This window comes from Epithele typhae (genome assembly GCF_022376455.1).
Source record: "Epithele typhae strain CBS 203.58 chromosome Unknown BXZ73scaffold_4, whole genome shotgun sequence".
Classification (NCBI taxonomy): Eukaryota; Fungi; Basidiomycota; class Agaricomycetes; order Polyporales; family Epitheliaceae; genus Epithele; species Epithele typhae.
The window spans coordinates 158487-185201 of NW_025954195.1; the positions used below are offsets into that span (position 1 = coordinate 158487).

The 26715-nt window shown below is 56.2% G+C and overlaps 11 protein-coding genes across 11 annotated transcripts; 3 read left to right on the top strand and 8 right to left on the bottom strand.

Moving 5' to 3' along the window:
* Positions 1-122: 122 nt before the first annotated feature.
* On the bottom strand, positions 123-4715 carry BXZ73DRAFT_87473 (uncharacterized protein; the record flags this gene model as incomplete). Its single annotated transcript, XM_048024578.1, has 19 exons — positions 123-331; positions 391-637; positions 708-920; positions 976-1040; positions 1092-1137; positions 1218-1487; positions 1551-1634; positions 1736-2141; positions 2194-2236; positions 2284-2458; positions 2516-2638; positions 2670-2768; positions 2789-2911; positions 3037-3198; positions 3273-3407; positions 3438-3792; positions 3846-3946; positions 3991-4091; positions 4142-4715. The coding sequence occupies 19 exons, from the start codon at positions 4713-4715 to the stop codon at positions 123-125; spliced, it is 3531 nt and encodes a 1176-aa protein (XP_047881861.1).
* A 1224-nt stretch (positions 4716-5939) lies between these two features.
* BXZ73DRAFT_87474 (peptide chain release factor 1) lies at positions 5940-7454 on the bottom strand (the record flags this gene model as incomplete). The annotated part of the gene is made up of 8 exons (XM_048024579.1): positions 5940-6044; positions 6129-6275; positions 6326-6414; positions 6478-6577; positions 6630-6761; positions 6800-7069; positions 7127-7231; positions 7284-7454. 8 exons carry the CDS (start codon positions 7452-7454, stop codon positions 5940-5942), a joined length of 1119 nt encoding a protein of 372 aa, XP_047881862.1.
* Positions 7455-7776: 322 nt separating this feature from the next.
* Positions 7777-9353, top strand: BXZ73DRAFT_40794 (uncharacterized protein; the record flags this gene model as incomplete). The annotated part of the gene is made up of 8 exons (XM_048018645.1): positions 7777-7936; positions 8004-8254; positions 8311-8385; positions 8438-8603; positions 8658-8904; positions 8958-9039; positions 9092-9247; positions 9303-9353. 8 exons carry the CDS (start codon positions 7777-7779, stop codon positions 9351-9353), a joined length of 1188 nt encoding a protein of 395 aa, XP_047881863.1.
* Positions 9354-9760: 407 nt separating this feature from the next.
* BXZ73DRAFT_87476 (uncharacterized protein) lies at positions 9761-10596 on the bottom strand (the record flags this gene model as incomplete). Its single annotated transcript, XM_048024580.1, has 5 exons — positions 9761-9868; positions 9929-10065; positions 10101-10124; positions 10177-10253; positions 10310-10596. 5 exons carry the CDS (start codon positions 10594-10596, stop codon positions 9761-9763), a joined length of 633 nt encoding a protein of 210 aa, XP_047881864.1.
* A 241-nt stretch (positions 10597-10837) lies between these two features.
* Positions 10838-12100, top strand: BXZ73DRAFT_87477 (uncharacterized protein; the record flags this gene model as incomplete). Its single annotated transcript, XM_048024581.1, has 5 exons — positions 10838-11096; positions 11151-11257; positions 11317-11402; positions 11568-11829; positions 11885-12100. 5 exons carry the CDS (start codon positions 10838-10840, stop codon positions 12098-12100), a joined length of 930 nt encoding a protein of 309 aa, XP_047881865.1.
* Positions 12101-12473: 373 nt separating this feature from the next.
* BXZ73DRAFT_97103 (uncharacterized protein) lies at positions 12474-14900 on the bottom strand (the record flags this gene model as incomplete). The annotated part of the gene is made up of 12 exons (XM_048027255.1): positions 12474-12502; positions 12557-12658; positions 12714-12877; positions 12935-13060; positions 13119-13205; positions 13269-13437; positions 13502-13580; positions 13645-13980; positions 14040-14060; positions 14107-14289; positions 14364-14561; positions 14871-14900. 12 exons carry the CDS (start codon positions 14898-14900, stop codon positions 12474-12476), a joined length of 1524 nt encoding a protein of 507 aa, XP_047881866.1.
* Positions 14901-14926: 26 nt separating this feature from the next.
* Positions 14927-16155, bottom strand: BXZ73DRAFT_87478 (uncharacterized protein; the record flags this gene model as incomplete). Its single annotated transcript, XM_048024582.1, has 5 exons — positions 14927-15151; positions 15202-15240; positions 15293-15493; positions 15553-16029; positions 16099-16155. 5 exons carry the CDS (start codon positions 16153-16155, stop codon positions 14927-14929), a joined length of 999 nt encoding a protein of 332 aa, XP_047881867.1.
* Positions 16156-17289: 1134 nt separating this feature from the next.
* BXZ73DRAFT_97105 (uncharacterized protein) lies at positions 17290-18858 on the bottom strand (the record flags this gene model as incomplete). The annotated part of the gene is made up of 2 exons (XM_048027256.1): positions 17290-17438; positions 18690-18858. The coding sequence occupies 2 exons, from the start codon at positions 18856-18858 to the stop codon at positions 17290-17292; spliced, it is 318 nt and encodes a 105-aa protein (XP_047881868.1).
* Positions 18859-19975: 1117 nt separating this feature from the next.
* On the top strand, positions 19976-23504 carry BXZ73DRAFT_40293 (alpha-mannosidase; the record flags this gene model as incomplete). The annotated part of the gene is made up of 18 exons (XM_048018542.1): positions 19976-20119; positions 20176-20254; positions 20282-20298; positions 20349-20395; positions 20450-20786; positions 20836-20881; positions 20934-21094; positions 21147-21231; positions 21282-21361; positions 21412-21435; positions 21488-21590; positions 21641-21733; positions 21787-21818; positions 21870-21903; positions 21955-22079; positions 22131-22475; positions 22529-22697; positions 22750-23504. The coding sequence occupies 18 exons, from the start codon at positions 19976-19978 to the stop codon at positions 23502-23504; spliced, it is 2676 nt and encodes an 891-aa protein (XP_047881869.1).
* Positions 23505-23624: 120 nt separating this feature from the next.
* BXZ73DRAFT_97107 (adenine phosphoribosyltransferase) lies at positions 23625-24398 on the bottom strand (the record flags this gene model as incomplete). Its single annotated transcript, XM_048027257.1, has 4 exons — positions 23625-23770; positions 23824-23899; positions 24009-24278; positions 24339-24398. The coding sequence occupies 4 exons, from the start codon at positions 24396-24398 to the stop codon at positions 23625-23627; spliced, it is 552 nt and encodes a 183-aa protein (XP_047881870.1).
* A 424-nt stretch (positions 24399-24822) lies between these two features.
* Positions 24823-25818, bottom strand: BXZ73DRAFT_87481 (40S ribosomal protein S1; the record flags this gene model as incomplete). Its single annotated transcript, XM_048024583.1, has 5 exons — positions 24823-24882; positions 24945-25492; positions 25543-25623; positions 25677-25743; positions 25804-25818. The coding sequence occupies 5 exons, from the start codon at positions 25816-25818 to the stop codon at positions 24823-24825; spliced, it is 771 nt and encodes a 256-aa protein (XP_047881871.1).
* Positions 25819-26715: the final 897 nt, after the last annotated feature.

Sequence of the window (26715 nt, forward strand, 5' to 3'; positions counted from 1 at the left end):
AGATGCGCGTATACCTCTAGAATATAGATGGGCAAGCTCTTCTGCGTTGTAGCATCCCCCGTTCGACGTCCGACCTGTGTCTCTGCATTCGAAAGCCACAGCCAGCGAAAATGATCCGGGCGCTACTCGGGCTCTTCCTTCATCTTCGAAGCCGCCCGGTCTCCGTCGCCCACCTTCGCCCCTGCCGGCGGAACCGCCTTGCAGTCGCATGTCCGCGCCAGCAGCTCCGGGTCCGTCGCGAGCGTGTCCAGCGCCGCCATGCACGCCTGCCGCGTCGCGACCGCCGCCGACGCGTCCGTCGCGCTCGCCAGCACCTTGCCGTGGATCACCACTGTCCCCGCCCCTTTCCGTCAGCCAGCCGCACAATCTCCGGCGGACCCGGCCACGCACCTTCCATCTGCACCGGGCCGCTCGCCTTCACCGACGGCCGCTTCACGACCGCGCACTCCTGGCAGCCCTCGGCCTGGAGGAGCTCGAGAATCGTCGCCTTCGGGTTCGCGGAGAGCGTCTGGAGCCGGATGTGCGCCTCGACGAACTGCCGGAACGCGCCGTCGAAGAAGCGACCGACGCTGGGCTCGAAGAAGTTGTCGCCCACGTAGAGCGCCCCGACGAGCGCCTCGACGACGTCCGAGAGCACCTGGCCCCCGCGCGTTCGTCATCATCTTCCTAAAGGGAAAAAAAGAGGAAGGAGGGAGGGAAGGACGCACCTTGGGCGGTTCCATGGGCAGCTCGAGCCAGTACTGCCCGGGCAGGCGCTGCTCGCTCTCCGCGCTCGTGTACTCCTTCTTGCGGAGCGCGCCAAGCGCGCCCACGTACTTTTCAATCGCGTCGCGCAAGTCAGGCGACTCGAAGCGGATGTGGTGGTGCAGGTTCGCGTGCACGCAGAAGGCGGCGAGCGCGTGGTTCGACACCATCGCGGCCTGATGGGTGGGGTCAGGAAGTGGAGCAAGACGTGGAGAAGAAAAGAGGACAGACTTTGAGCAGAGAGAGTCCTCCCGGGGAGAGCCATGGGTGCCGTTCCCAGATGTACCTCGAGACAACTGGTTCCTACAGTTTAATACCAATGCAAACGCATTGAGGGAAGTACTCACGAAAGTCGAGCACTGCATCGCCCATGAACTCCAGTTTTTCATAATCCTGCCCGTGTCCAATGGACACATGCGTCTGAACCTCATCATCAACTCCATAATCTCTGGTAGTTCGAACGGAATCCTCACCAAAGCCTGCACAAACAAATCCGTTCTTACGAACGTCACCCCGAGCGCCTGCTCGACCAACCCCTTCGCCCCAAGCATGCTCTCGTCGCCCTTGCTCACCGCCTTGCCCCGCGCGCCCGCGTCGTTCTGCGCCAGGATGCGCGCAAAGTCTCCCCACTGTGCGACGTTGGGCAGCGGCACGCGCAGGCTGCGCGCGGCCTGCAGCCCGCCCTCGTGGCCGGCGGAGAGGAAAGCGGCGGCGAGGATCGCCTCGACGACGTCCGCGACGATCTGGGGGGAGCCCGCTGCCCGTTAAAGCGCTCCACAAAGCGAAAGGACGGACAGAGGGCGCACCTTGTCGCCCATCCAGAGCGTGTTGAGCTCCTCGAGCTGCCGCTGCTTCTTCGACCGCTTCCCCTTGTCCTTCCCGCCCTTCTTCTCCCTCCGACCGCCTCCGCGTCCTCCATCTTCACGTCCCCATCCTCGTCCTTCTGCGCGCTCCCTAACCCCGCGCCCGCATCCAGCACTTCCGCTCCTACCGCGGCGGCGGCGGCGGCGCCCTCCCCGCGCACGGGCGGGTGCCACATCTTCGCGACGAACCGCTTGTGGCGCACGAAGCTCGGGAGGCCGACCGCGGTCGCGCCCGCGCGCAGCGCGCGGTTGCTCACCACGTCCTTGCGCGCGGCGTGGAGCGCGCCGACGCCCGTGCCCGGCGCCGCGGCGGCGAACGCGTGCGCGGACGCGAGCGCCTTGAGGAAGGCGTCGCCGAGGAACTCGAGGCGCTCGTAGTTGGCGTCCGTCCACGCCGCGCGCGCGGAGAGCGCGGCGAGCAGCAGGGGCTCGAGCGCGGCGCCGTGGAGGAGGCGCGCGTTGAGCTCCTTCGTGAGCAGGAGCGCGTCGAGCTTGTCGGAGAGGGAGGGGAGGAGGAGGAGCGTGCGGTAGGTGCTGGGGGGAGGGTGAGGGGGTGGTAGGGAGTCAAGGAGGTGGGCGGGCGTACCTGGCGGGGATTGTGAACTTGTAGGCGAACTCGGGGATGAGGTCTGCGGAGATGTCAGCGCGAGCGAAGCGGCGTGAGGCGGCGTCGTACATTTCAAGGGGTGTGCCGTTGGGGTAGTTGGGCCGTTCCCGGTGGGATGCAGCAGGTTGGCGGCACTGGGTACTGCGCTGACTTCAATCATGGGCTGGTTGTCGTACTCGAGGCCCTGGAAGTCCTTGCGTCGCGCCTTGCAGTACTCCAAGAAGCTAGAGAACTCTGCCTCCCGCTGTGCATGCCGTCTCATCAAACGCCCCGACATACCACATTCTTCGAAAACACTTACCGGGCTGTCCTCCGCCTTGCTCGACGGCGTCAAGTCGTGCCTCACCTTCACCACAAAGTGCCGCAGCGTATGCTCGACCTTCCGGTCGATCACAATCGCGTCCTGCAGCATCTCGTCCAGCCCCTCGACCCCAGCGCCCCAGCGCCCCGAGGACGGGGACGGCGAAGAAGTCCGCGGCGAGCCGCACCGCGTCCCACGGGACGTGCGCGGCGAGCTGCGGCAGCGGCCAGCGCGCGTCCCTCGTCGCGCGCCACTCCCCGCGAGCGGCGCGACGTACGCGAGCAGGCCTCCCAAGCCGCAGTCGAACGGCTTGTTCGTGAGCGAGCGCGTCGCGCGCAGCGTGTACCCGTGCAGGTCGCGCAGCTGCGCGGGCGAGACGACGAGCGGCGCGGCGCGCTCCGCGTGCACGTCCGTGCGGTGGCCGTCGGGAAGAGCGCGAGGCCGGCGAGCGGGGGCAGCGGCGCGCGCGTGAGGAGCGCGATGGGAGCGTGCGCGGCGCCGGTGGAGGTGGAGTCCGGGACGAGCACGGTCGGGTAGAGCGTCGTCGGCTCCGCGGAGAGGTCGGACGGGGAGGGGAGGGGGTGGCGCCAGAAGGTGGGCGTCGCGCGGGGGTAGCCGTGCGTCTGCGCCGAGGTGTTGGCGGTCTGGACCGGGGTGAGAGGGGTGAGCGAGGTCGGGTTCGGCTCGGAGGTGAGTATCGGGGTGCGGGGGTGAGGGAAGTGGCGGTGAGACAGGAGACCGACGCTGGCGAGCTCACTGCAGGCTTGATAGCAGACTTCTCGGCGGGCTTCCCACTTCGTGAGACAGTAGGGACCAATGTAGCTTGGTAGCGTTGTTTGGGGTGGGAATGAGAGTTTGTACCTATAGAGCCCTTCTTCGCTGTCCGACCCCTCTTCCACGGTTAGTGAGACGTTGATCTCACCGGGGAGCATGGGCCATCAACTTCTGCTATGTATCGATACATCGCGGTGACGGCTTCTGCTTTGTCCACTCTTGCGCCAGTTGTAGGATCCACTATTTCATTCTTGGCGTGTTGTTCATCCTCTGACTTGTAAGGATCTGTGCTGATCCATGTACTTCTTGGAGGCACCCTGCTTGTACCATGAGCCGCGTTTGCGATCCAAGTTTTGAGATCGCCGTCGATGCTTAGAAGACGTGCGAGAAGGTTTCTGTGCTCGTTGTTGCCCTTTTCAACCATATGTATAAGATGTGAATGGCGACCTTTGCTGTGAATTTGTCCATATGCATATAATAGATGGTCGCTAAACAGATCGAAACTGTGTGGTCTTGTTAAGTGGTGATGCGAAGAAATATATGTAAGAGAGCGCACCAGATGACAACGGAACATTGTAAGGAATCGGTGTCTGCGAACGATCTTGTGAGGACGAGGAGGTTGTAATCTCCAGCATCGAAGGCTCCGAGAACGTCATTCTGTTGGGCGTTAGGATAGGATCGCGCAGAGAGGTATTTCGTACCTCTTGACCCTTACGCACGGTGGAGGCGTGTATAAAAGACAATCTCCCGGGGTTTGAGTTGAGTTGTTCCGTCAACTTGTCCGCCACAAGGGCATCATTGACTGCAAGACGAGTTAGCCATCGTGTTTACCTTTGAAACCAAGACACTGACCAAAGATCGCACCGCGGAAGTTGTCTCCGTATTGGGCACATGTCTGTAGGATCTGCAACAGCGTCACCATTTTTGGAGTAGTATTGAACGCGGGGGAAGCTATGTCGATGTTCAACGACTCGCCCATCATGTTCGTTAGAACGTCCATCTTCGTGAGCGTCACCTCATCATCGGGGGAACGGGAGACTTCATCGTAGACGCTTCGCCAGTAGAGCTTGGTGGCGTGATTCCCGAGTTGTGAGAAAATGCGGCCGGCGCATTGGAAGTGGTGGTCCTTGAGAACGACCCCGTTTGGATCTGCCTTTCGCAGGTCGGAGGATAGTGGACTGTCCTTAGGTAGGGGACCAAGCGAATCATACTCCGTGACGAGCTCCATTGGACCGAACCAAGAATCGAGGGATTTCGTGACGAGGAAGAACGACCGTGCATCCAGAGATTGCTCAAGGTGCTGCAAGTCTATGTGTTGCCAGCGGTCTGGTGGGCTTGTAAGTGTGGCCAGGATTCGAGGACGATCTGTCGTCTTGGCGTAGTAATGTTCTGACACTATGCGCAGAACTGGGTGGGGATTGACCATCGGGACTACGCGCTGTGCATCGCTGATTACGATGAGATGAGCTTGAGAGAGCTTAACGTTGCCGTCCTCGAGAGCCTGAAGCAACATCTGTAGAATTCGGTCGTAACTGAGGATGGCTATGAGACCGGGTAGGAGAAGGCACTTGCATTGGCAGGCACGACAACTATGTCGTTGAAGATGACATTGGGCCACTGGTTCTGACCAGATGTATGCATGGGGAGCGTGTAAGATCCGACTGTGAAGTCCATGCTCTCTAGCGCTGCGGCGTATTGATCGATGGAATTATCGTCACTGATATTGATTGCGTGAGATTGACCAGCAGAAAAGTTTGACCAAACAGCAGTGGTACTCACTCGACTACGAAAAGAATGATACGATGACTCCCAGTATTTGCTATTGTTTGACGAATGACGATGCTCTGACCGAGTGCTGTTCTGAACATGCGCATCTTTTCTGCGAAAAATTGTTAGAGTTGCACAGACAAAGCCTCTCCTACTTGGCATACCTTCAAGGCTCTCGATGATGACGATTGCTACAAAACGATTATTATGAACAATGAGGTATCAGTAATAGCCACTCATCATCCGAACCTACCATTTCCTTGCGTCACCTCTGTGTATACTCCTCCGGACTGGTCGCTGGGCGTGGTAATCCATGTGACTCGGGGGAAGCGGAAGAGGGCGTGATGTTCCGTTTTTTGCTGGGATATTCATTTTCATGAGCCCTTGGCGAGCCCTTGCTTGAGTTTGAAGTAGATGAAGCAGCGGCTTCTGCGTCTTTCCAAATACCAAGCATGCTATGTAGCCTATGAGACACAGGCTGAGTCGCCAGACGGTAGCGGGTATGAGCAACGAACCTGCAAAAGTGAAGGATAACATGAATGCTGCGGTAATCATATATCCAGAGTCTGGATCTTACCAACGTTATATACGAGAAATCTCGAGGACTGGCGAATGGTTGGGGTTTCGCGTTCAAGTGGTTGCAGCAAGGACTCGGCGCTCCGAATCATTGTGGCACCGTCATAAGATTACAAGCGCTTGTTTGAATCAACATACCCGGCACACATGAGGATCTCATTTAATCGCACGGAATCCCAGTACGCTATCATAAATCACACAAGCCATTAGAAAGGGCCAGATGCGTGGGGAGTGAAATTATCAAGACGGGTAGATATGGGAATTATACTGTAGGTTGTAATTTACCAAGCGCGACAACGGCGGACGTTTACTGTTCCGACAACACGTCCTCCAACAGTTCTTCATCGTGGCGTTGTTGAAGAGCTCTTAAAAGGACATGAAAACCGTCTCCCTCCATGACCAAGGGTAGGTTCTTGATGGACATACAATCCGATGATCTGTGATTCGGTCCTACGACTATGTTAAACCACTGGCGAGACAGCTGAATGTAGCTTACCTGGGCGTAGTTATATGTCCTGATTTTCTCACTTCGGTCTGCACTGCTAACCAGACTGCGGCGCATTTCTCGCCGCTGAACCATGTCTTCATTCAACTTTCGGTCCATGAGGCGCGCACGGAGCACTTGAAAAGCTCGTCTGCGATTCTGCGGCACTGTGAGCATCCTGTAGACAACTGACACAAGCAACTGCTCACTTGATGTTGACTCCGCTCGTCTTGCATAGACACAGTAATACCCGTGGGTACATGGGTGAGGCGAACGGCTGATTCCGTTTTGTGACATGCTGAGAACGAGCGAAACGTCAAAAAACGTGTGGTACACTCGGAGCAGATGCTCACCTGCCCACCAGCCCCCCTAGCCCGCATAACTTCGATCCGGACATCGTCCATTTTGAAGAGCTCGTCATCAGGATTCTTCGAAGAGGATTCTTCGATCAAAGGCAGAGTCTTGCAATCCGCGTGAGTGGGACGAATAGTACAATGGCGGAGTGTGCCTTACCATGATGCTGACGGTGCTTGTATGAACTCGCCCGTTCGACTCGGTGGCCGGTACTCTCTGCACCCGATGGACGCCACTTTCCCATCGCAGAGCGTCGTATGCGCCCTCGCCTTTGACCTCTACAATGGCGTCCTTGATGCCCCTGCGTCAAGAGGATTCGCATTGAGCACTGTGAGGCTCCAGCCCATGGAGTGTGTGGCGCCAGTGTACATCCCGATCAAATCTTCAACAAAAAGTGCGGACTCTGATCCTCCTACGCCTGCGCGAATCTCGAGGATGGCGGAAAGATGGGAGGTCTTGGAAGCTGGCACAAGAAGAGCGGGGAACGTGTCCTCTACCAACTTGGACATAGTCTTCGTTAGCGTGGCGTACTCTTCTTCAGCCATACTCTTCATTGTGGTGTCGGGATCATGGAGAAAAGGAGTCGTCTCCTCTAACGACTACTGTTGAAAACGTACTTAAAGTACGCACGCGCGAGAAGAGCAATGAGCACGGACCTCCTTGGCTCTCGTCCATGTAGCGAACGCCTCGCTCAGAGGTTCCAGCTCACGTATTCGCCTCACTCGCTTCACGTCTTCGTCGGTCAAGGCATTTTCGGAAAGCTGCATCAACGACTTTCAATCAGCCTTCTTGATTTCAGACCGGCAGGTATACCTCAGACTGAAGTTTGTCCCGCTCTTGTACTTTCTTCCTCACGAAATGAAGAATTGGTGCATCTTCAGCAGCGGGAGCTGGCTTTGAGGCTTGAGCGCGGAGGGTCGAGCTGGTGAAGAATGTCCGGGACGACGGGGGAGTTCTACAGAAACGAGCAGCAGACCGGAACATGTAAACGGCAGGGAGGAAGAGTGAGCAGCCCCGAGGGCCGCCGGCGGTGAAGTGGCATCGAGTGCTCGCGCCGGGCCGCCGCAGTGCTGGTTGCAGCCACTGAGGCACTGTCAACTGACGGCCGAGTTTCCTCTCCACGTCCTCAGGCTGCATCGAGATATCACTGTCCACGCTGTCCTCTCCATCCCTAGTCATTGTGAATGCCTCCGCAGCTTGGTCCAGATCATCACCTGTGCCGCCACGCCAGACAAAAGCGGCTCTCTAGGCTGTTGTGGACCTACTAGACCTTCTCCCCGTTTCAACACCCTGTCCTCCACCTCCAATGTTCAACCATGTTCAGGTGGTCGTCGACCTGGCACGGAGACAATCCCTGGACGAATTTGCTACTCCTTTAACACGCGCGAGCCCTCCTCGAGACAGGTCCCCTCCGAATCCTTGCCTTCCAGCGCGTCTGCCTTCAACGGGTGAGTACTGTTCCTCCTGTACGTATCAGCGAGAGGGCCCAACACATCTTAAGCAAACACATCTCAAGCATTTTTGCGGCGTGAGGCGACATAGAAGCTCCGAGAGCTCTTGAAGCAGAGCTGAAACGACAGCGGAAGGCTCTGGAGATCGCTCTCGCCAAGCCTTCAGAAGATGAGCAGGAACAGGACGCTGCGTCGACCTCAAGTTCTCCCAAGACCAGCCCAAATGTGAAACGCAAGTCTGTACTGGACATACTACCTTCTGCCATTCAAGCTGCGAAAATGCTACGCGAAACCTCAAGGCGAACCGGTAGTTCTCCTTGGAAACCTCCTGAGGTGAAGTAAGCGAAGTTTCCTGAAGCGATATATCCTTTTCATACGTTCGTGCGTAGCCCTTTGAGATTATGCGCGCCATAGAAAGGAAGGACATCATGTTCCTTATGGATGTCCGCGACAGGTCTTTCGAGGTTCGTCATTGACTTACGTCCTATAATTGTTCCACTAACGGATATAGTTTAGAGTCTAGTTAAGAAATCAGGCGATGTCACTCCTCTTATTCATGCCATGCGGATAGAGGCCACCGACATTGCCATCGTGCTACTTGGCGCATTTTCCCGGTATATTAACAACCTCAATGACGAGGACTTTGAGAAACCGGAAACCAAGAAGATGTTGAAGATGCTGAGTACGTGGCCACTCTCAGATACAGTTTCTGAATATGCGGTCACACTATTTACAGGAGTAAATTTGAAGATAGCTATCGATTACGGGCTGCAGAAATCCCAGAAAGACCTCATCGCCTCGTTTTTGCAGACCCTCATCATGAGCGAGGGCGACTCGTGGTTAACGCTACAAACTGGCGACATCGCAGCTGCACTCAGGCAAGGCGTGGACGGGAAAGCTGTCCATGCCGCTGAAGCTGCCGTACGAAGCTTCGCGACGAACAATCTTGGCAAGGCTCATTTCATCGCCACTCTTGAAGACTAGTCGGTATTTCTCTTCTGAAAGCCAACGTACTCTCTAAGCTGATTTTGTACAGCATTGCCAACGCTACCGCGGACCTTGTAATGATGGCCGCGTGGTCCAATATATTGCAATACGTACAAGACGACCCAATGCCCGTGAGTTATGCGCTCATGTCAAGAGAAGAGCTTTATTCATCTATTTGGGCAGACATACTACTTTGCCAGGGATGATCGCGTATACAGAGCGTTCGTTGAACGGTTGGATCGACATCAAGATACCATTCGAACGAAAGTTGGAAGGCGGCTTCGTTGGCAGCTGGGAGCCCTCCGAGTGCATCTGGAAGGTCGGAGCAAGAACTATCGGGTACGCTTGTATGAGTCACAATTGATCCAACGAATGTTGACTGTCGGTTTTACAGACTAAGGTCGAGTCGCTTGCAAAGGAACTGGACGAATCCGAAGGACATTGATATTATATTCTTTGCTGTAACCCTATCACTGCTCTCGCTGACGGTTGTATCACCAGTGGATTTCCTTGAACTCGCCTCGTGTGATGCAAACCGTTGCTCATACAAGGTGCCCTACGGGTCAAAGCCCCAACCCGCTTAGTGGCGTATGATTGAGCATACAACGATCTGGATGTCTGTAGACTTCTCAGCGTCCGGGGTAACTTCGTCTCTACCGAATCCCCCGTGCTTGTAAAAGGTGCTGCTCGTGTCGAAGAACACAACACGTACTGCGGCGTATTGTCAAGCACACATTCCCGAGCTTTGACTCTCTGTGTACATAAATTATGTCGAAATCACAACGACCTGCTAATATATTCCCGTGCCCGATGTCCGTGTGGGATTAACTCATGCGATTCAAGGCATCATCTTCAGCTATTCCAGTAGCTATACGCTACCACGCCTCCCAAACTCACCACTGACGGTAACAGATCAAGCTGTAATACCCCGTAGATCCAAGCCGTAGCCGTCGGCGGACTCTGCGACAAGATTTCGTCTACGTTTCAGAGATGTTCATGGTGTATGATAAGCGTACACACCTGCTGCATGACTACGAGCCAATTCCCTCGATTGATCAGCCAAACAAGGCGACTGCCAGAAACACACGCGACCACGAAGAACGCAGCCTGCATCCATTTCACGGACTTGTAACGGTTGGCTTTGTATGCTGTCAGCGCTCCAAAGGCACTGGTAGGAATACAGGTGACTCACTGTAGAAAATGAATATTGAAAGGACTGCGACCTCGACATGAATACTGGCATGAGTAACTGGACACAGGCGACGTACTCGGTATCCCTGGTACCAGCCTTTGGGTGAATATTTGCCAATAGTCCGGCCGTCTTCCATATTGATGATGCACTAGTCTACGGGAGAAACACAAAGCCTCAATAACTGCCGAGAACAGCCAGGGGAGGGCTACATGTCCATGAGCAACAACATGAACGACATCGGGATGATGAGCATGGTTGCATTGAAGAGCTCTTCTGCACATGGTGACAACTTCCCCTCCTCGTCACTCCCCTCTGTTGCTCTGGGTGTGCCGTCTGGGGCAGTCGGAATCTGCTTGAGGATGCCTGACTCTTTGATGATTCGCCACTGTTCCGACTCTGAGATGTCGACAAGTGGCTTTTCAAGGGGTGTCTCGGGAGCTTTAGGCCGCTCAAGGGGTATCTTGGGGTTGCTCTTTCGCTTCCTGCTTTGCGACATGGAGAATGCTGAGTGTAAACAGGGCAATCGACAAGTAGAATCAGAGGGAAGGACTGGCCGCATCGGCTAATGTCACTGGACTCTTAACCCTAACGTGGGTTTCCGGGCCGCCGAAGTCCAAAGGGTCGGAGGTCTGAACCAACCCTCAATCGTTCACTCACAGCACTCTGCTCCAGATCTCCCTCGTCGAATTCTCGCTTTGCGGTAATTTTGAATCCCAGTAGCAAATGACGTGTCGGAAATGCCGGACCAAGATTTGCTCAAGGTCCTAGAGGCTCATGGACAACAGTTCCTGCAGTCATTTGAGACTACCACCGTCGTTGGGAAGCGCAAAAAAGGACCCCACTCCACCCTCGATAGGGCGATCAGCAAGAAGAAGCGTGTGGAAGAGGCTTCTGAAGAAGAAGAGTGGGCAGGGATCACTCAACGCTCTACCTCGAGCGAGGCGGAGGGAGAAGACGAGGATAGCGAAGGCGTGACCGACGAGCCAGAGGATGACGGTACGCGGTCTGTCCGCATGTCTCGGTTCATCGTTCGATGCCGACGGTCAACAGATGACGACTTCACATACGAGTCGTGTGCCCCCCAGCCCGACGTCGTTGTATTTTCGGAGGCGGGCAGATCCTCCGCTGTCACCAGAGCGTCGAAAACGGGCTTCATGGTGTGCCAACCCATTGCCGGTTGATCGTCCCGCAAGCGACTCACCGCGCCCTGTCACAGTCCTCGAAAGTCACCAAGCTAACCGAGGACGCGGCGAAACCCTCCCAGAAGCAGAAAGTGCGCTCTGCGGATGATGAGGACGATCTGTGAGTGCCGTCTCCCTCTCGGTTCTGGGGGGGGCAGCCCTCCGCTGCGCCAAAACTTCCGCGTCCTGTTCTCTCACCCCACCCACCCCGCGCTCCCGCGAGATCTGCCCCGTCCTCGTGTGCTTCGCGCTTCACGGGAACGCTAACCGGACCCCGGACCCCTAGGACGAACGCGCAGAACGACGCGCTTCTCCACCGGCTGGTGCACACGCAACTTCTCTCCGGCTCGCTCAAGCACGACCTCGACCTGACGCCTGCACAGCGCAAAAAGGCCCTCGCGGGGCGCATCCTCGAGGCCGCGGGAGGCGCGAAGCTCGGCAAGGGGGAGGCGGCGGTGAGGCAGAAGGAGCGGAACCGCGCGGCGAAACACGTGCGCGACGGGCTCTTGGAAAAGCAGCAGCAGAGGCGAGAGAAGGAGCTGGAGGAGGTGCGTTCGTCATGGAACGTGTGCGTCGACGGGATTTGGGCTGAAACATCCGCAGGCGAAGCAACTGGGGAATTATCACCCTTCGCTGAAGGCTCTTTATGATCCCTCGAGCTCGAAGCCGAGTCATAAGAGGGAACGAGGCATGAAGATGGGCGTCGGATCGTTCAAGGACGGGATCCTGCGGTTGGGTAGAAACGACATCGTTGCAGCAGAAAGGAGGAGCGGAAGTAGTAGAGGTAAAGGTGCGCGTAGGAGAGGCGGGAAGCGATGATGCATAGGGTGGGCATAGGTTGGCATAGGGGCATATATAGCATGTAGTGCATAATGTCTGCTCAACGACACGTTCTACCCGGAAATGACGGAGAAAGAAGTGTCTAAAATGATAGAGAGAGAAGTGTCTGATGTGTTACTCGTGCCAGTCAAGGTACTCGTGGTGCGCTCGGAATCGGAAGAGTCTCTGAAGGACCCGGAACGTGGACTACCCCTGTTAGTCCGCGTGCGTGAAGGAAGATTGTTCATAGAATTTCAGAAGCATGCTCACTCTCGACGATTGTCACGGCGATAGGTGTAGTCTCGCTCAGTCGGGACGTAATCTCGCCTTGAGCGACCGTGACGATCATCGTGCCGGGGGCTAGTCGCGCGCACTAGTGTGTCGTTCGAGCTATGTTTGGAGCTATGCAGAGATGAGCGATCGTGAACCATCAATGCACTAAGATAGCCAACGTACCCTCCGCTCCTGTCGCTGCGCGGTCCCCTTGGATCTGCGCTTCTAGGGTCCACATATGCCATATCTTCGCGCGTGGTGTACGCGCGTCTTCTGCCAGAGGGTCTGAAGTCACGGTCAGCTGCTATTCAAATCCGAGCTGGCTGCGAGACAAACGTACTGGTAATGTGGATCTCTATCGTATGAGCCGGGGGTAGGAGTCGCTTGTGTCCGAGATGACTCGGGCTGCCGAGGCGATCCATGGCGCGACTCTTGGTGCGAGCCTTGTCGACGCGACCCATGTTGTGCTGCGTCATGACGGGAGAGATGAGGAGCTGAGCGGTTCTCCCTATGTAAATGAAACATGAGATCGCGGCGCGCAGGAAGCGTGGAGAGACGAACCTCGTTCCGGGTATTACAGGAGTACGCTCCGCGGGACGACCACGCTGGTAAGATCGTCCACTTTCGGAGTAATCGTCCACTGAACGGCTGCCGACTGACACGCGGTCGTCGTTGTTGAAACCGGCCCTGCAGGAAGCGCGAAGATCAACTACAGAGCGCACGGAGGTTAACTCAAAGAACGCACCGGCATATCTCACGACCGAACTGGTCTTGGACAATCACAGGGCGTGGACGTGTCGGGGGTCGGTAACGGCCGCTGAAGTCTCCGACCCTATTCTCGGAAATTGTATGAGCCCCCATCGCGATGTGGAACACAGGAACCCGACCCACGCACCGAGTGAGCTCATTACCGGCCGCGTCTTCGAATATGACCGGCGCTCCTCCGGGAATGATATAGTACTTGTCCCTCTTCCCGTTCTTACCCTGCTCAACGACCACGACAACCGGGGGTTCTTCGCGCGGGTCGAGCGGCTTGTCCAGTACGCAGGATGATCGCGCGCCGGCTGCGGCATCCTCGTCAGTACCCTCATTGTCTATATGAATGCGAGAAGGACAGTTAAGACGCACGCTTATCCGGGTGGCTCGCTATGCTCCCGTTCTCGTCGCCGAGGGTGGGCCATCCGGTCGCCTCGGGGAGGGTAGGACGCTGACGGGTGGACCATGTCCGGTCGGTGTCCTCGACCGTCTCGTGGGTGGACGGGGTTCGGCACTTGGCGCATATTCGACATCACAGCGACGTGTGGGGGACCGCTGGGAGGAGGCTGAGGAGCATAGAAAGGCGCACCACGCGACCCAGAAGGAACGGTGTCGATGGGAGTGGGAGCGTAAGGGTCGGGGCCACCAAAGGCTTGCCCAATCCGATCGAGGGTGCTCTCGCGCTCAACTAGGGGTGGGCTCTCTGGAGGGCGAGGGCGGGAACCATGTTGAAGAAGATGTTCGTATGACGAATCCTCGTCGTCGGGGAAACCATCTGCCGGATAGTTCGGCTCTTCTGGCCAATGCTCGATGGTGGCACGGTATTCTTGGGGAGTTGCATACGGAACCACCTGATGCGGAAGAGCATTTAAGTCAAACGTACTGTCTGGAGCACGAAAAACCGACAAACCTGTTCTGGTCTAATGTACTTCTGGAATACGTCAGCGATAGCTACTCGCAAGACAGCGACGACATACCTTCTTCGATGGCTTTTTAGCAAAAACTCGGCGCCAGGCGGAGCTGGGTGGTGCCTGCTCATCGTACCCATGGTCGTCGTAATAGCCATGGGGAGCATCGTAGGTGTCATACCCAGCGTACGCACTAGCATGCTCCTTCGAGGAGCGACCAAGACTGGGGAAGAGACGAGGCATTGGGAGAAGCTAAGCGAAGTGAGGTCTCAAGGGCAAGTGGGGTGAAATTCAGAAAATGCCGGCATTCAACGCTGTCGACAAACGACGGCGGAAGCAACGAAGATGACGAGGTGCACAGACAGGGGCAGATGGGGATCCGAGCCCCGCAAGGCCGGGAGGAGGACCTTATAGGCCGCAACATGGAGAACATGAGGATACCGCGCATTCCCGAACCGCGGCGGAAGGTGGGCTTGCACAGCGCCCGCGTGCATGGCGTAATACGCGTTGCCCGGGCTCGAGATCTAGATATCGTTCAGGGAGATAGTGAGCGAGACCGCGCCAGTTGATGTCAGCTGCTCGAGACCGGATCGTTCGCACGCTGCCTCGTGGAGGGAACCACAACGCGGCCGCGCGCAGGCCTTTGATTCGTCTACGCCGATGGCTCGTACACTCGTCCCCGCATCTCTTCTATGTGTCTGTGGCCGCGCCAACGCCCATCACTCCTGATCCGTCCCCGGCTATTGAAACGAGGTCCGTCATCGCTGCGCAATCGGGACACGCGTCGTTCTAGACGTGCGACAGAGGCCATGCACCCCACGGAAAGGACTCACCTGCTCAACGGCGGCTCGCGAGCCGGTCATGGGAGAGCCATACGGGCGCAGAGCTCTCAATCTTGGAGCGCTTGAGTCTCGCTCCAAAGCAGTTGCTTGACCTGAGTCAATGCTTGTGAGGTCTTGGTGATTGCCTCCGCTGTCTGGCCGATGGATATGGGGTCGATTAATAGCGCGCTTGAGCAGACATTCATGCGCTCCGAGAGGACAAGTAGCGTCCGTTCGAGAGATAGCGCGGTCGCCTCGAGGGCCGAAGCGGTGGCTGATTTAGATATCGGCTGCTGCGAGACGTTGAGTAACACTTGGTCAGGTGGTTCATTTTAAAACTCACCGTGCCCATATGTGGGACTCGGCCACCTGCGGATAATTGCTGCGAACGGGGTCATCAGCATTGCGGGTGTATCACATATACAGTAGCGTACCGGTTGGGGGGCTGCCCCAAAGCCTTCTTTTGCCATTGGTCGTGTGGTATGCGCGGGAGCGGCAGTCTGGCGAGCTTCGCTGGCAAGCCTGAGTGCCTGGAACGTTTCTGCCGAAGAAGGGGGTGGTGGCATTGGGACTAGGTGACCCCGTCCGAAGGCATCCTTTTCGTCGACGTAAACAGCGGCGCAGATCACGCATTCCTGCGGGACGACGTCTCGTTAAATATACTCGGGGTTCGTATGTGCCTCAGAAGACTCGCCTTCCTCGGATCGAGAGATGCGCCGGATTTCGGTGGTCGTACTAGAGGGATGCCGTAGCAGTCTGAGTTGGGGCACTCGTCGGCGAGCATGGCCCAGCCCTTGAGCATGCGCTTCCCGATCTCGGCAGACGCAAGATCTGACTGCCGACGGCGACGGAGGAGTTCTGCTGTGTCCATGACAGGCATGAGAGGGGGAGAGCTTGGCGCGTTGGATACTTCCGTGGGAGGGGTCGATGCGCGTGAAACTGCGCTACTGTATGACTTGCTTGACGGAGAATAGGTGGGTACTGGGACTTTGCCGCGCTGAGTGGAGGTCGGCGGAGGGTTCCGAGCTGCCGGAGGAACTACCGAAGTGCTACCAGAGGATTCAGGCGCAGCGTCGCAGTTAACACAGAAGTGGATCTGCGTGGCAGACGTGGCGGGGGATCTCATCAGAGGAACCCGCGAGCATTGCGAGCATATTTTGTCTGTCAAGACCTGCCACCCATGCGCACGAAAGAAACGTTCAAGACAACCTGCTAAGCCTGAAGCATGGTAAGAACGCACCCAGCCTTTCAACATATACTCTCCCAGACTGCTCGAAACATCAATCACGGTGGCCATGCTTGGCGGAGCTGGGTCGAGGGACGGGCGGCGTGAAGAAAGTAGAGATAGTCGACGGGCGGACGAGTGTGCGCAGTCGACTCGGGGGACCAACGGGGGACGCCTCCAAATCCTGGGACAGTCACGCGGATCACGTGCACACGCGACGTTCCACGTCGGTGAGTACGGACATCAGCAAAGTAGGCGCGGAAACGGTAGCGTCTGATAGTGCACGGGGGCATTCGTAGCATACGATAGTTAGTGATAGCGAAGACAATAGACGGTAGCTGAGCATCCAAGTAATGCAGTAACTTGTAGTGTATTATCGTCTGCTTCTTCCGCTATCAAATGATGATCGATTCTCGCGGACAGGGCTATCATTTCTGAGTGCGCGCGCGACCATATACCGGTCATCTGCGGCGCATGAGATGATAGCGCTACATGATAAAACGTCAGATTTAGCGGAGGGGATGACAGCATCATGCAGAACATTATGGTCTTCCATCGCACACTGGGGATCACATATTACGCAGAGAGTACAATCCAATTGTGCAATAGTAATCCATTTGGGTAGATACGAAACAGCAGGTATCCTATACAATGGACATAAGAGCAGAATAAACGACTTACACAGTCAGCGATGTGGGCGCGTCCTTGAGGCCTCTCAACCAGCAGTGAGCACATCGACATAGTACTCCTGTGATGCATAGGGTCGTCCCTGCCATGAGAGTGGTCAGTAACGGCCTGTAGAAAATGCGAATATATATAGTGCTCGCCCAGTGATAGAGCAGTCAGTGTGGAGAGCACGGAAAGGCCGGTCGAGCGCGGCGAGGGGCGCAGTGGAGGGGCGCGGGGAGATGGTCGTGACGGTGAGCATGGATGGCCGTGTTTTCATCATCTTTCCTCCTCACTCCAGTTTGTGGGGAACTCCTCAACATGCTCGTCGTTCGGAAGCGTGGTGAACGGGGAAGGGGAAAGCGAGGAGGGAGTAGTCAGCGGGAGTGGCCACGGAGAACGTGGAGGAAGCGAAACTCACCTGGGTGAACTGGGACACGTTTACGAACCGGATCGTCTCCTCGACCGAGTGGCCGACGGGGACGTTGTCGATTGCGGTGGTTCAGTTGTCCAACCCCGCCGAACGCACCTGAGGATCCCCTATGGGTCGATGATGAAGAGCCCACAGAGGGCGATGCCCTCGTCCTCAACGAGCACAACGTAATCAGGCGAGATGGACATGTCGCGGTGTTCGACGAGCAGGAGCCTGAGGTTTGGACCGAGACCGCCCTGCTTGCGTGGGGAGGTCGCTCAAGCGATGTGTGAGTACTGCAAGTTGGTCAAGGCAGCTATGGACGAGCGGTCAGTGCGGAACTGATCTCGGTGGAAAAGGGAAAGGAACGCAACCTGGAGAGCCGCTGCTGCTACAAAACGGGCTGGTGCTCGGGGTGGACGTTTCGCGCGCATTCAGCAACACCTGCCGGAAGTGGTCGCCCGCAGGTCTAGCAGCAGAAGCCCACGAGGCGCGGGCTCAACCGTGCGGTGTCCTGACATCCTGCTCACCTGCCAGCCTGTATGGAAGTTCTGAAGACGTACCTGTACACCGCACTCCCACTGAGTGGCTGCCGCAACACCTCCACTACATTTCCTTACATCCCCGATTACAAGTGGAGTCACTCGGGACTGATGTAAGAGCACACGGAGCAACGTTTACACTGCCGGCGAGGCTGAGGAATCAGCGTGAAGGGGAGGAGAAGAGGCAAAAGAGGAATTTCACACCGCGCGCGGAGGGTGGCCGTGGCCATAAGCGCTTAAGCACCATGACTTCAAGCTTGATTGCGTTCTGGAGGCGCACCAAGCTCGCGCGGTTGAGGAAAAAACATCGTGACTTGTGGTGGGTACGAGGAGGCGGAAACGCAGGGAGTGGGTGGTCATGTTGGCTTTGTGGAGGTGGGAAGTTGAACGTACCGGGCGCAGAGTGGCGGCCATGAGGGCGACGAGACAATGATGGTCTGCGAGAAGTTGTTAAAAGCCACATCAATGTCGATAGAAATGTGGGCACTGTGAACGAGATGCTGAGAGCAAAGGGAGGAACTCACCATGTCTTGATGGATCACCCGCGAGCGTGAGTGGCACATCGCGCTGAGGGGATGATGGCGGTCGCAGGGGAAGTCCAGTAGGCGCGCACACGCGCACACGCGCCCATGCAGTCTGGCGACCGAACGGAGGCCAAAGCGGGACGCCACTGCGGCGCCGCCGCATCGAACCACGACAATTAGCAAGAAATCATCATAAGCAAATTTTGCCAGACCACAGACTCTTCGTCGTCGCTAACACCGACTGTAGTACGTCTTCCCAAGGATGTATATATCTTGACTTAACTTTCGTATTCGCAACCTGCTCACTGCCCTCGCCCGTGCCCCGTGCGGCGTGCGCCGCGCGTTCGCCGTGCCGCGCGTGACTACGAGCGCGTCGAATAGGAGGAGGAAGAGGCGGAGGCGGGTGATTCACTCGCGACGGTGGTGGTCCGCGGGATGGCCCTTGCTCTCGCCATCGCCCACGCTTCGCTATTCCGGCCTTGAGCGGTGTGGTGCGGACGCCGTTGACTTGCGCGCGGTCAAAGCCGTCGGCGACAAGAATCGCGATGCAGCGGGACTTGATCGTTGGCTCGCAGGGGGCTAGGCGGGCTGAGAGCGCTTCAAAGCCCGTGAGCCAGGTGTTGGGCCGCATGGGAGGGTCGGAAGAAACGCGCTGATCGTTGACATGTGTAGTGCAAGCGAGATAGCAGCTAGCTCGACGCGGGCTAGACATTCGCCGTGAGAGGGGGTCACCAGTGTACCTTGGAATACCCAGGTGCGTCGGCGCCGCGAGTATGGACAACACGCCGGGCGTCGGACGAGCAGGGCTGTGGTGCCCAAACGACCCGGCGCTGCGATGAACTACTCACTGACCGTCTCGCTGTTTGGGAACAGGGTCGCTTCAATATACGCGAGGGGGAGATGAAATGCGCACCTAATGTACAGAGAAGCACGCCTTAAGTCCATTGTAAACATGAGACGGAACGTGAAAGGCCGAGACAATGCTAAATTGGTGAGCAAGGACACGAGATGTCCGCAGTCGAATAAATCATGTCCCAGTTGTGTCCCAGAGAAGCAAACATTCTGATGAAGAGGATACACATGGAAATACCAGGTTCCGCAGAACAGCGAGAAATTAGAAGAGATGTCAAGAACAAATTTGGGGAACAGAGGCCCCGGATGGGAGAAGGGGAGGTGGTGAGGCTCGCCGTCGCCGGACTGCGGCGGACTCCATCCGTAAGCGGTACAGGCGCCCGCGCTGACCCGCGCATCCTCGCGCGCACCGCGTTCTCTGCCGCGCGCACTGTTCGCGCACTCGCGAACCGACCGTATGGCTCATTACGAACTTACCATGCACCCCGCGCGCCATGAATCACCCTTGGAGGGGCACATGATCGTCTACTATCATTATCATATCATCGACTATAGCTTTCCGTCTAAGCTACTAGTGCCTGTAGTCGATCCATCATAACCTGTATGCGGCCACGAAATATGATCAAACGTCACATCGAAGACGAATGAATATCAACTGCTACCGTTCTGCTATCATCATTTGTCGCGCAGACAATAGACGGCCTGTCCCGATCTGGCAGAGTCGCGTGCTATCGGGCGCTACCGTTAAAAACACCTTTTGCTGATGGACGACGCCCGAGTCTCATCCTCCAAGTTCTTCGTCCCGCTGTCCTTCGTTCTCGCTTTCTCTCCCCGTCTCACTGGGCCGTCATTGTGCTTCTTTGAGGCGTTTTACTGTCGGCTGTTCTTCGTTCTGCATGAAGCTGCCGACACTATGGCCCAGCGGTCTCCTCGCGCTCTTACTCGCCGGCCTGGACAGTCAATGGCTGTCTGCGGGGTCTGCACACGCATTTGCTGAGGGTGTACAATGGACAAGTGGTAGGAAGCTTGCGATGAGGCAAGTCTTGATTGCGTTCCACCTACTCATGCATGTCTGAGTGCAACCTTCAGGGACGAGGTTCGTGCTCTATGGCAACATGGGTTCAGTAGCTACATGAAATATGGTGTGTACCCCACTCTCTTCATTGTTCTGAAAAGTTTTGATGGCCTGTGATTTGCCATAGCATTTCCTATGGACGAAGTGAGCTCAACTTCTGTTGAAACTGATGTGCGTCTCAACGTGTTACGCAGCTTGCACCACTGTCATGTTCTGGCAGGGGTCCTAATTGGCACAACCCGTGAGTCCTACGCGATGCCCCTTCATGCTATATCTCTGATATGCGCACGCGCAGGGCAGATGTAGCTACAAATGACGTCGCTGGGAACTTCTCTGTCACCCTCGTCGACTCTCTTGATACCTTCGTCGTGTTGAACGACCCTCCAGGCTTTGCACAAGCTGTGCGCGACGTGATCAAGTGGGTGGCATACGACGTTAACACGAACCCGCAAGTTTTCGAGACAACTATTCGGGCACTCGGAGGGCTTCTTTCAGGGCACATATATGCGGAGCGACAGAATCAGCCCTTTCACCTACCTTGGTATAAGGGTGAACTACTCTCTCTTGCATACGATCTGGGCCTACGGCTTCTCCCTGCGTTCAAAACGCCAACCGGTCTTCCGTATTCGAGGGTAATATCGACATTCCGTCTTGTGTGTATTATCTCTCACAGACTCTCAGATCAACTTGAGACATGGATTGCCAAAAGGAGAATCACACGACACTTGTGAGTGACATTATCATTATGGCTTCATTACCGGCAGCCTGATTATCCTCAGGTACTGCGGGTGCTGGGTCACTCATTCTGGAATTCGGCACACTGAGTCGTCTGACCGGGGACGACCGCTTCGAAAAAGCAGCATATAAGGCCTTCTTTGCGCTGTGGAATCGCAGGTCAGATATAGGACTTGTAGGCAATACAATCAATATATTTTCTGGAGTACGTCCAATGGTCGCGTGATACCAAACAGAGTGATTGAGCATGCCGACAGAACTGGTTGCACCCCGAAGTCAATGGCATTGGTGCGGGCGTTGATTCGTACTATGAATATGCTCTCAAGTGGTACATCATGAGCGGTAGGTGGATCTCTCCGTCAACATTGACTCTGGACTCATGTTTGACCCAGGTGAGGTCGAGTTCCTTGACGTGTGGCAAGACATGTATGCGTCTGCCATGCGATACTCCCGTGCTCCGGACGGGTACTGGGTATGTCCCATGATTTGATGATTGCTCTTCTTCTCCTGACATACCCCAAGTATCGAAACGTGAACATGTTCACGGTACGTTGCTGTCCATCCGAGGCGCCTTAAAATGATACTCACATTCCATTAGGGAGATGCCCAGTACAACTCAGTGGACTCGCTCTCAGCGTTTTGGCCTGGCCTTCAAGTCCTTGGGGGTGATGTAGAGAATGCAATTCGTTCGCATCTCGTGTGTAAGCTTTCATATTGTTTTAAACAACGAAAAACTGTTCAGGATGAATAGATTGGAACTTGTGGCGCGGATTCGCGGGAATACCTGAGGTGTGGGACATGAACTTTAAGACAGGAACCGCTCTGGCATACCCCTTGCGTCCAGGTGCGTTCACTATCGTAACAGTCTTCATCGAGAACTCAATATCCGCGGTCCAGAATTTGTGGAGTCGACTTGGTACCTGTATCGCGTAAGCCGTTTATATTCATTCGTGCTCTTAAATTCTTAAGGAAGACCGTAGGCGACCAAAGACCCGTTCTATCTTGATGTCGGAGGTATGTCTGACCGGAGTCCAGCTCGCTGTTCAGCCATTGATACCTATGTAGCACGTATTCTATTCGACATCAACCGTCGGTCTAAAGTAGATTGTGGTCTCGCAAGTATCCAGGACCTACGGACGAACCACCGCGACGATCGTATGGAGTCTTTCGTACTATCAGAAACGCTAAAGGTCGGTGAATGTATTGCAATCGCCCAGACGTCCCGCTCATCCATTTCCTAGTATCTCTACCTTCTCTTTGATGAAGAGAATCCTCTGCACACCGACGACTCGCATTGGGTATTCACCACGGAAGGCCACATACTCTCGCTGGAGCCGGACCGCCTAAAACCGCTGTCTGCTGCTCGCAAGAAGCTTCGGCGAGTCGAGAACCTGCAATGTCCAGCTTACCTGAACCCTTTTCTGGCGTACGACGACTGGGATTCCGATACGGGCCTGCACGGGGGTGTACTCTCTCGCGCGGATATGGAATATGTCCGTCATTTGATCGGTCGCATGGCAAGTGACTATGAGCAGAAGCAATGGGTACCCGATGGATACTGTCAAATCCCCAAATATGAGCCATACGTGAGTCCGTTCTTGTTATTCCCGAGGGTAGACATTGAACGACCAGGTGATAGACGTACGACTTCATCCTCTCTTCGGACGGGTCAGCGGCCCCGGAAGACACACAACCGTCGGCGGCGAAGATGGTGGCGGTTGACGATGGGTTCCTTGTTCACAATGTGAGCGGTATTCGTGTTCAGATTGTGAGCCGTTTGGACGGCAAGGGCTACGATATTGCGAAACGTGGGTACACTGATTGGCGACCTTGTTTGACGTCTGACCGGAATATTTTCAGTGGGCCCGCACGCAATCAGGACCGGGCAGCGGATCTACTTCAACGACTCGGAGCTCGCCCGCTCTTGGTCTACCAACGACCCGAAGCCCAAGAAGCGTGCCATGGAGGTCAACCTCCGGTTGCACCTGGACTACGTCGACCCAATGCTACAACCCCAGACCCCGGGCATGCAAAACGCAATCACCGAGACCGTCATCACCGCTGCCACCGCCCTCTTTGGCGGCGACCCAGCCGCAGCTGCCTCTGGCCCAGCCTCGACTCCTCTGCGATTCGGACACGGGGACGGAGTGCGCCTCGTACGCTTCCCCGACAATCCGCTGGGCTGCAATGCCTACTCCGAGGAACTCTTCCACTCCGAGGCCATCGTCGTGGCCCGCGGAGACTGCACCTTCCTCGAGAAGCTCGCCGCCGCCAAGCTCGCCGGCGCGAGCGGGGTCGTCGTGCTCGGCACGGAAGAGCACCACATCAACCCCTCGGCAGACCACGAGGAGATCGCAGGGACAGGCGTCAGTGTCGATGACGTTGCGGTTGTCGTCGTGCGCAAGCAGGACGCGGAGGTCGTAGAGCGGATGCTCGACGAGGCGGAAGAGTTCGGCGCCGTGTGGCTTGTCGTCGAATCGTCCGGCGAGCCGGCTGACGCTCAGAGCCCGACGACGACAGAGGCATCTCCAACGGAGGCGACGGACAGGGAGGAGGTGACGAAGGTGTTGTACCTCAACAACCACCCACTAATCAACTCCAGACTATTGTTATGATGCACACTTGCCATTGTATAGGAATGCACATAGAGTATATGTTTGATGTCTGCCTCGGGCCCTCGCGTGCGCGACGCCCAGTCCCCTCGTGTCTAAACGTGCGGATATCTAAAACATAGTCTAGTCGTCGACCTTGACGATCGAGTACATGGGCGCATCGAGCTTCTCCGCGGCCTTGAGGAAGGTGAGCTCGATGATGAAGAGATACTCGAGAGTCTTGCCACCGAGCTTGGCGACAAGCTCTCCCGCGGCCTTCGCAGAACCACCTGAGAAGTCCGCATGAACACAAACACAACGCGGACACGACGGTGAGACATACCAGTAGCGATGAGATCGTCAATGATGACCACGGACTGGCCGGGCTTGATCGCGTCCCCCTGCATCTCGAAGACATCCTGCATCGATCCACCCGAAGTCAGCCAACCCGCCCGTTCGTCTCGACCTCTCATCTTGCGACCCTCGCACTCCATTCTCGGATGGCGTTGATCGTGAAGGAGTGCTCACCAGGCCGTACTCCTTCATGTACTCCGCGTGGATGACTTCGCCCGGCAGCTTCCCCTTCTTGCGCACCGGCACGAAAGCGGCGCCGAGACGCATCGCGATGATGGGGCCGAGCAAGAATCCGCGCGCGTCGAGACCCACGACGACATCGATCCTCTTGTTCGGTGCGCGCGAGACCGTTTCGGACGCAAGTCGGTGCACAAAGTGCGTGATCAGCGTCTCAAACGCTACTGGGTCCCGCAGGAGCGGGAAGATGTCGAGGAAGACGATGCCCTGTACAAGCCGTGCGGGATGAGGGCCGAGCCCTACGCGGGAATAAACATAGATGCACACCTTCTTGGGCCAGTCGGGGAAGGGGCGCAGTAGGCTCCTCAGGTGCTCAACGTCGGCCATGGTGGTATGGAACGGTGGGCGGACTTCGACGGCGATGAGGATGCTCGCTTAGATGTGCAACTTTCATAGAAGGGCTGCCAATGTAGGGGAGACTAGATCTGCAAGTGTAACAGACAACGGTCGCCGATCATCGACATCGATCATGCCCGGTTATATTGTTGAGCTGACCACAAACGTGCACGAGCTCGACAGGCAGGCAGACGTTGACGGAACAAGCCAGGGCTCGTACGTGTACAATGTGTTAAGTCTCTCTGAGCGTATTAGATGTTTACATATTGTGGTGGATTGCTAGCGAGCCTAGGCACGCGATGACATTGTACAAAAGAGGGAGACTGCGTGCGTGTCATGGTCATAGATTGCCATACCCTCGTAGCATAGAAAGGAGATCATGTGCAAGTGGTACAAGGACGACAACAATAAAGTTTTACACAGACTCGAGAATCTCAGGCTCCTTGAAGTCCTTGACTACACGAGTGCCAGTCTCCTGTAACACATGCGGTGGGTCAGGAAGACGGCGAGAAAGAGATGCTAACAGGTAGAACTCACGTCTGTCGACTCGCCGTGAAGCTCAAGCAACTTCGACATGTCGAACTTCGGTGCCTTGAGAATCTTCGCCTTGTGGATATAGACGTTTTGCAAGGGGTAGATACCCCTCGCCGCCTTCTCAATCTCCCGGCCAATCGCCTCTGGCACAAACTTCTGCACCAGCTCCTTCAGGTCACAGCTCGTCGCTTCACGGGTCATGATCTCGAACATCTTCTTGCGAATCTCCCGGATTTGCGCGGTCTGCGCGTAGGTGGTCTTGCGGACCTGCGTTGGCCGACGCTTGGTGAAGCCGATAGCGAAAAGACGGATGAGGTATCCGTCAGTCGTCTTGACGTCGACATGCGCCTCGATGAGGGTCTGCCACTTGCGGACGAGGGAGCGGAGCTTGTCTGAGGTGAAGCTCATGCCGTGGAAGTTGGTGAGGCAGTTCTTGCCCTGAACTTCATCGATCCGGAGCCTGATCTTGCGGAACGACTGGTCCTCATCCTTGTTGAGGTCACCAAGCGATAGCTCGATGATACGGCCCTTGAGGGAGTCGTTGGCATTTTCTACGCACGACGTGAGATACAGGGAGATGAAGGGACTGGGATTGACGTACTAAGACCCTGGGACCTGTTGACAAGAGTCTTGCCGGCGTTCTTGACCTCGAAGATTGAGGGCGCCTTGATGTCGTACCAGTCTAGAGAGATATGCTCGCAAGAAATACTGGGCATACCTGATCAGACTACTCACCCTTGCGGGAGAAGGGGTCCACGACCTTCTTCTTGATACCCTTCTTACCCTTGGACAAACGCTTGTTCTGGACGTACAAACGGATCAGGATGATATTCATAAGTATTCGAAGCGCGAGAGGGCTTGCCTTGCCAACAGCCATGGTGGATGGAGGAAGGAGGGGCGGGGGAGGACCGCGAGGAGGTGAGCCGGCACTTGGACGGGCTGAGTTTTGGGATGCGTGAGCTTCGGCAGACGCGCACAGGCAGTAGGGAAGATGGCGTGAGCGCCTTGGGGGTGGCTGAACCTTACTTTTACAGCTGTAAAGATTTGCTCCCACGCCCCATTAGCCCATGTCCTCTCTTCCCCTCACTCGTGCACAGTTCGACGTCGCTTGCAAGGCCTACATTGCCCCTGCTGCCAATGGTGACACTATATTGAGACGCCGTTCTTCTGGGTGGACATGGAGGGAGCATCCCGTACGTTTTCCAGGGTCAAATCGTCGTCACCATCTCTCACATCGCCCAGTATGTCTCGCAGTTGGGATATCTCGCACGCACCGTCCAGTTCCTTCGCCATGCCCTTCCCGCCGATGTAGTAGAGGAGCTAGATGGGGGTGTCGAATTGCTGCATGAGGAGGATGGCGCCTCATGCACTGTATCGAACGATATTATTATATGCGACCAGTACGTTGTGTACTCCTCAACTTTTGGAGTGCCTGTTTTCTATTGGACGCTTCATGATCCTAGTGCGTGTTGAATCTGTGTACGTCCTTTGCCTTTCACCGAGGCTAGCTTCTAGGCGGCTCGCCGTTGACATTGGACGAAATCACGAAGACCCCCATCTTCCGCCGGAGCGCGCTACCTCCTTCCGAAGGCAGCTCGTTCGCTTTAACGCTTTCCGACTCCTCCCTCCCTCTTCTGTCGCAGGGGGACCATCCTACACTCGGGACACCGTCATGGCATTTTCATCCTTGTCACACCGCGAATATAGTCGGAGAGATCATGGCACAACTGGGAGAGGCCGAACGCAGCGACCTGCGGTGGCTAGAGGCATGGTT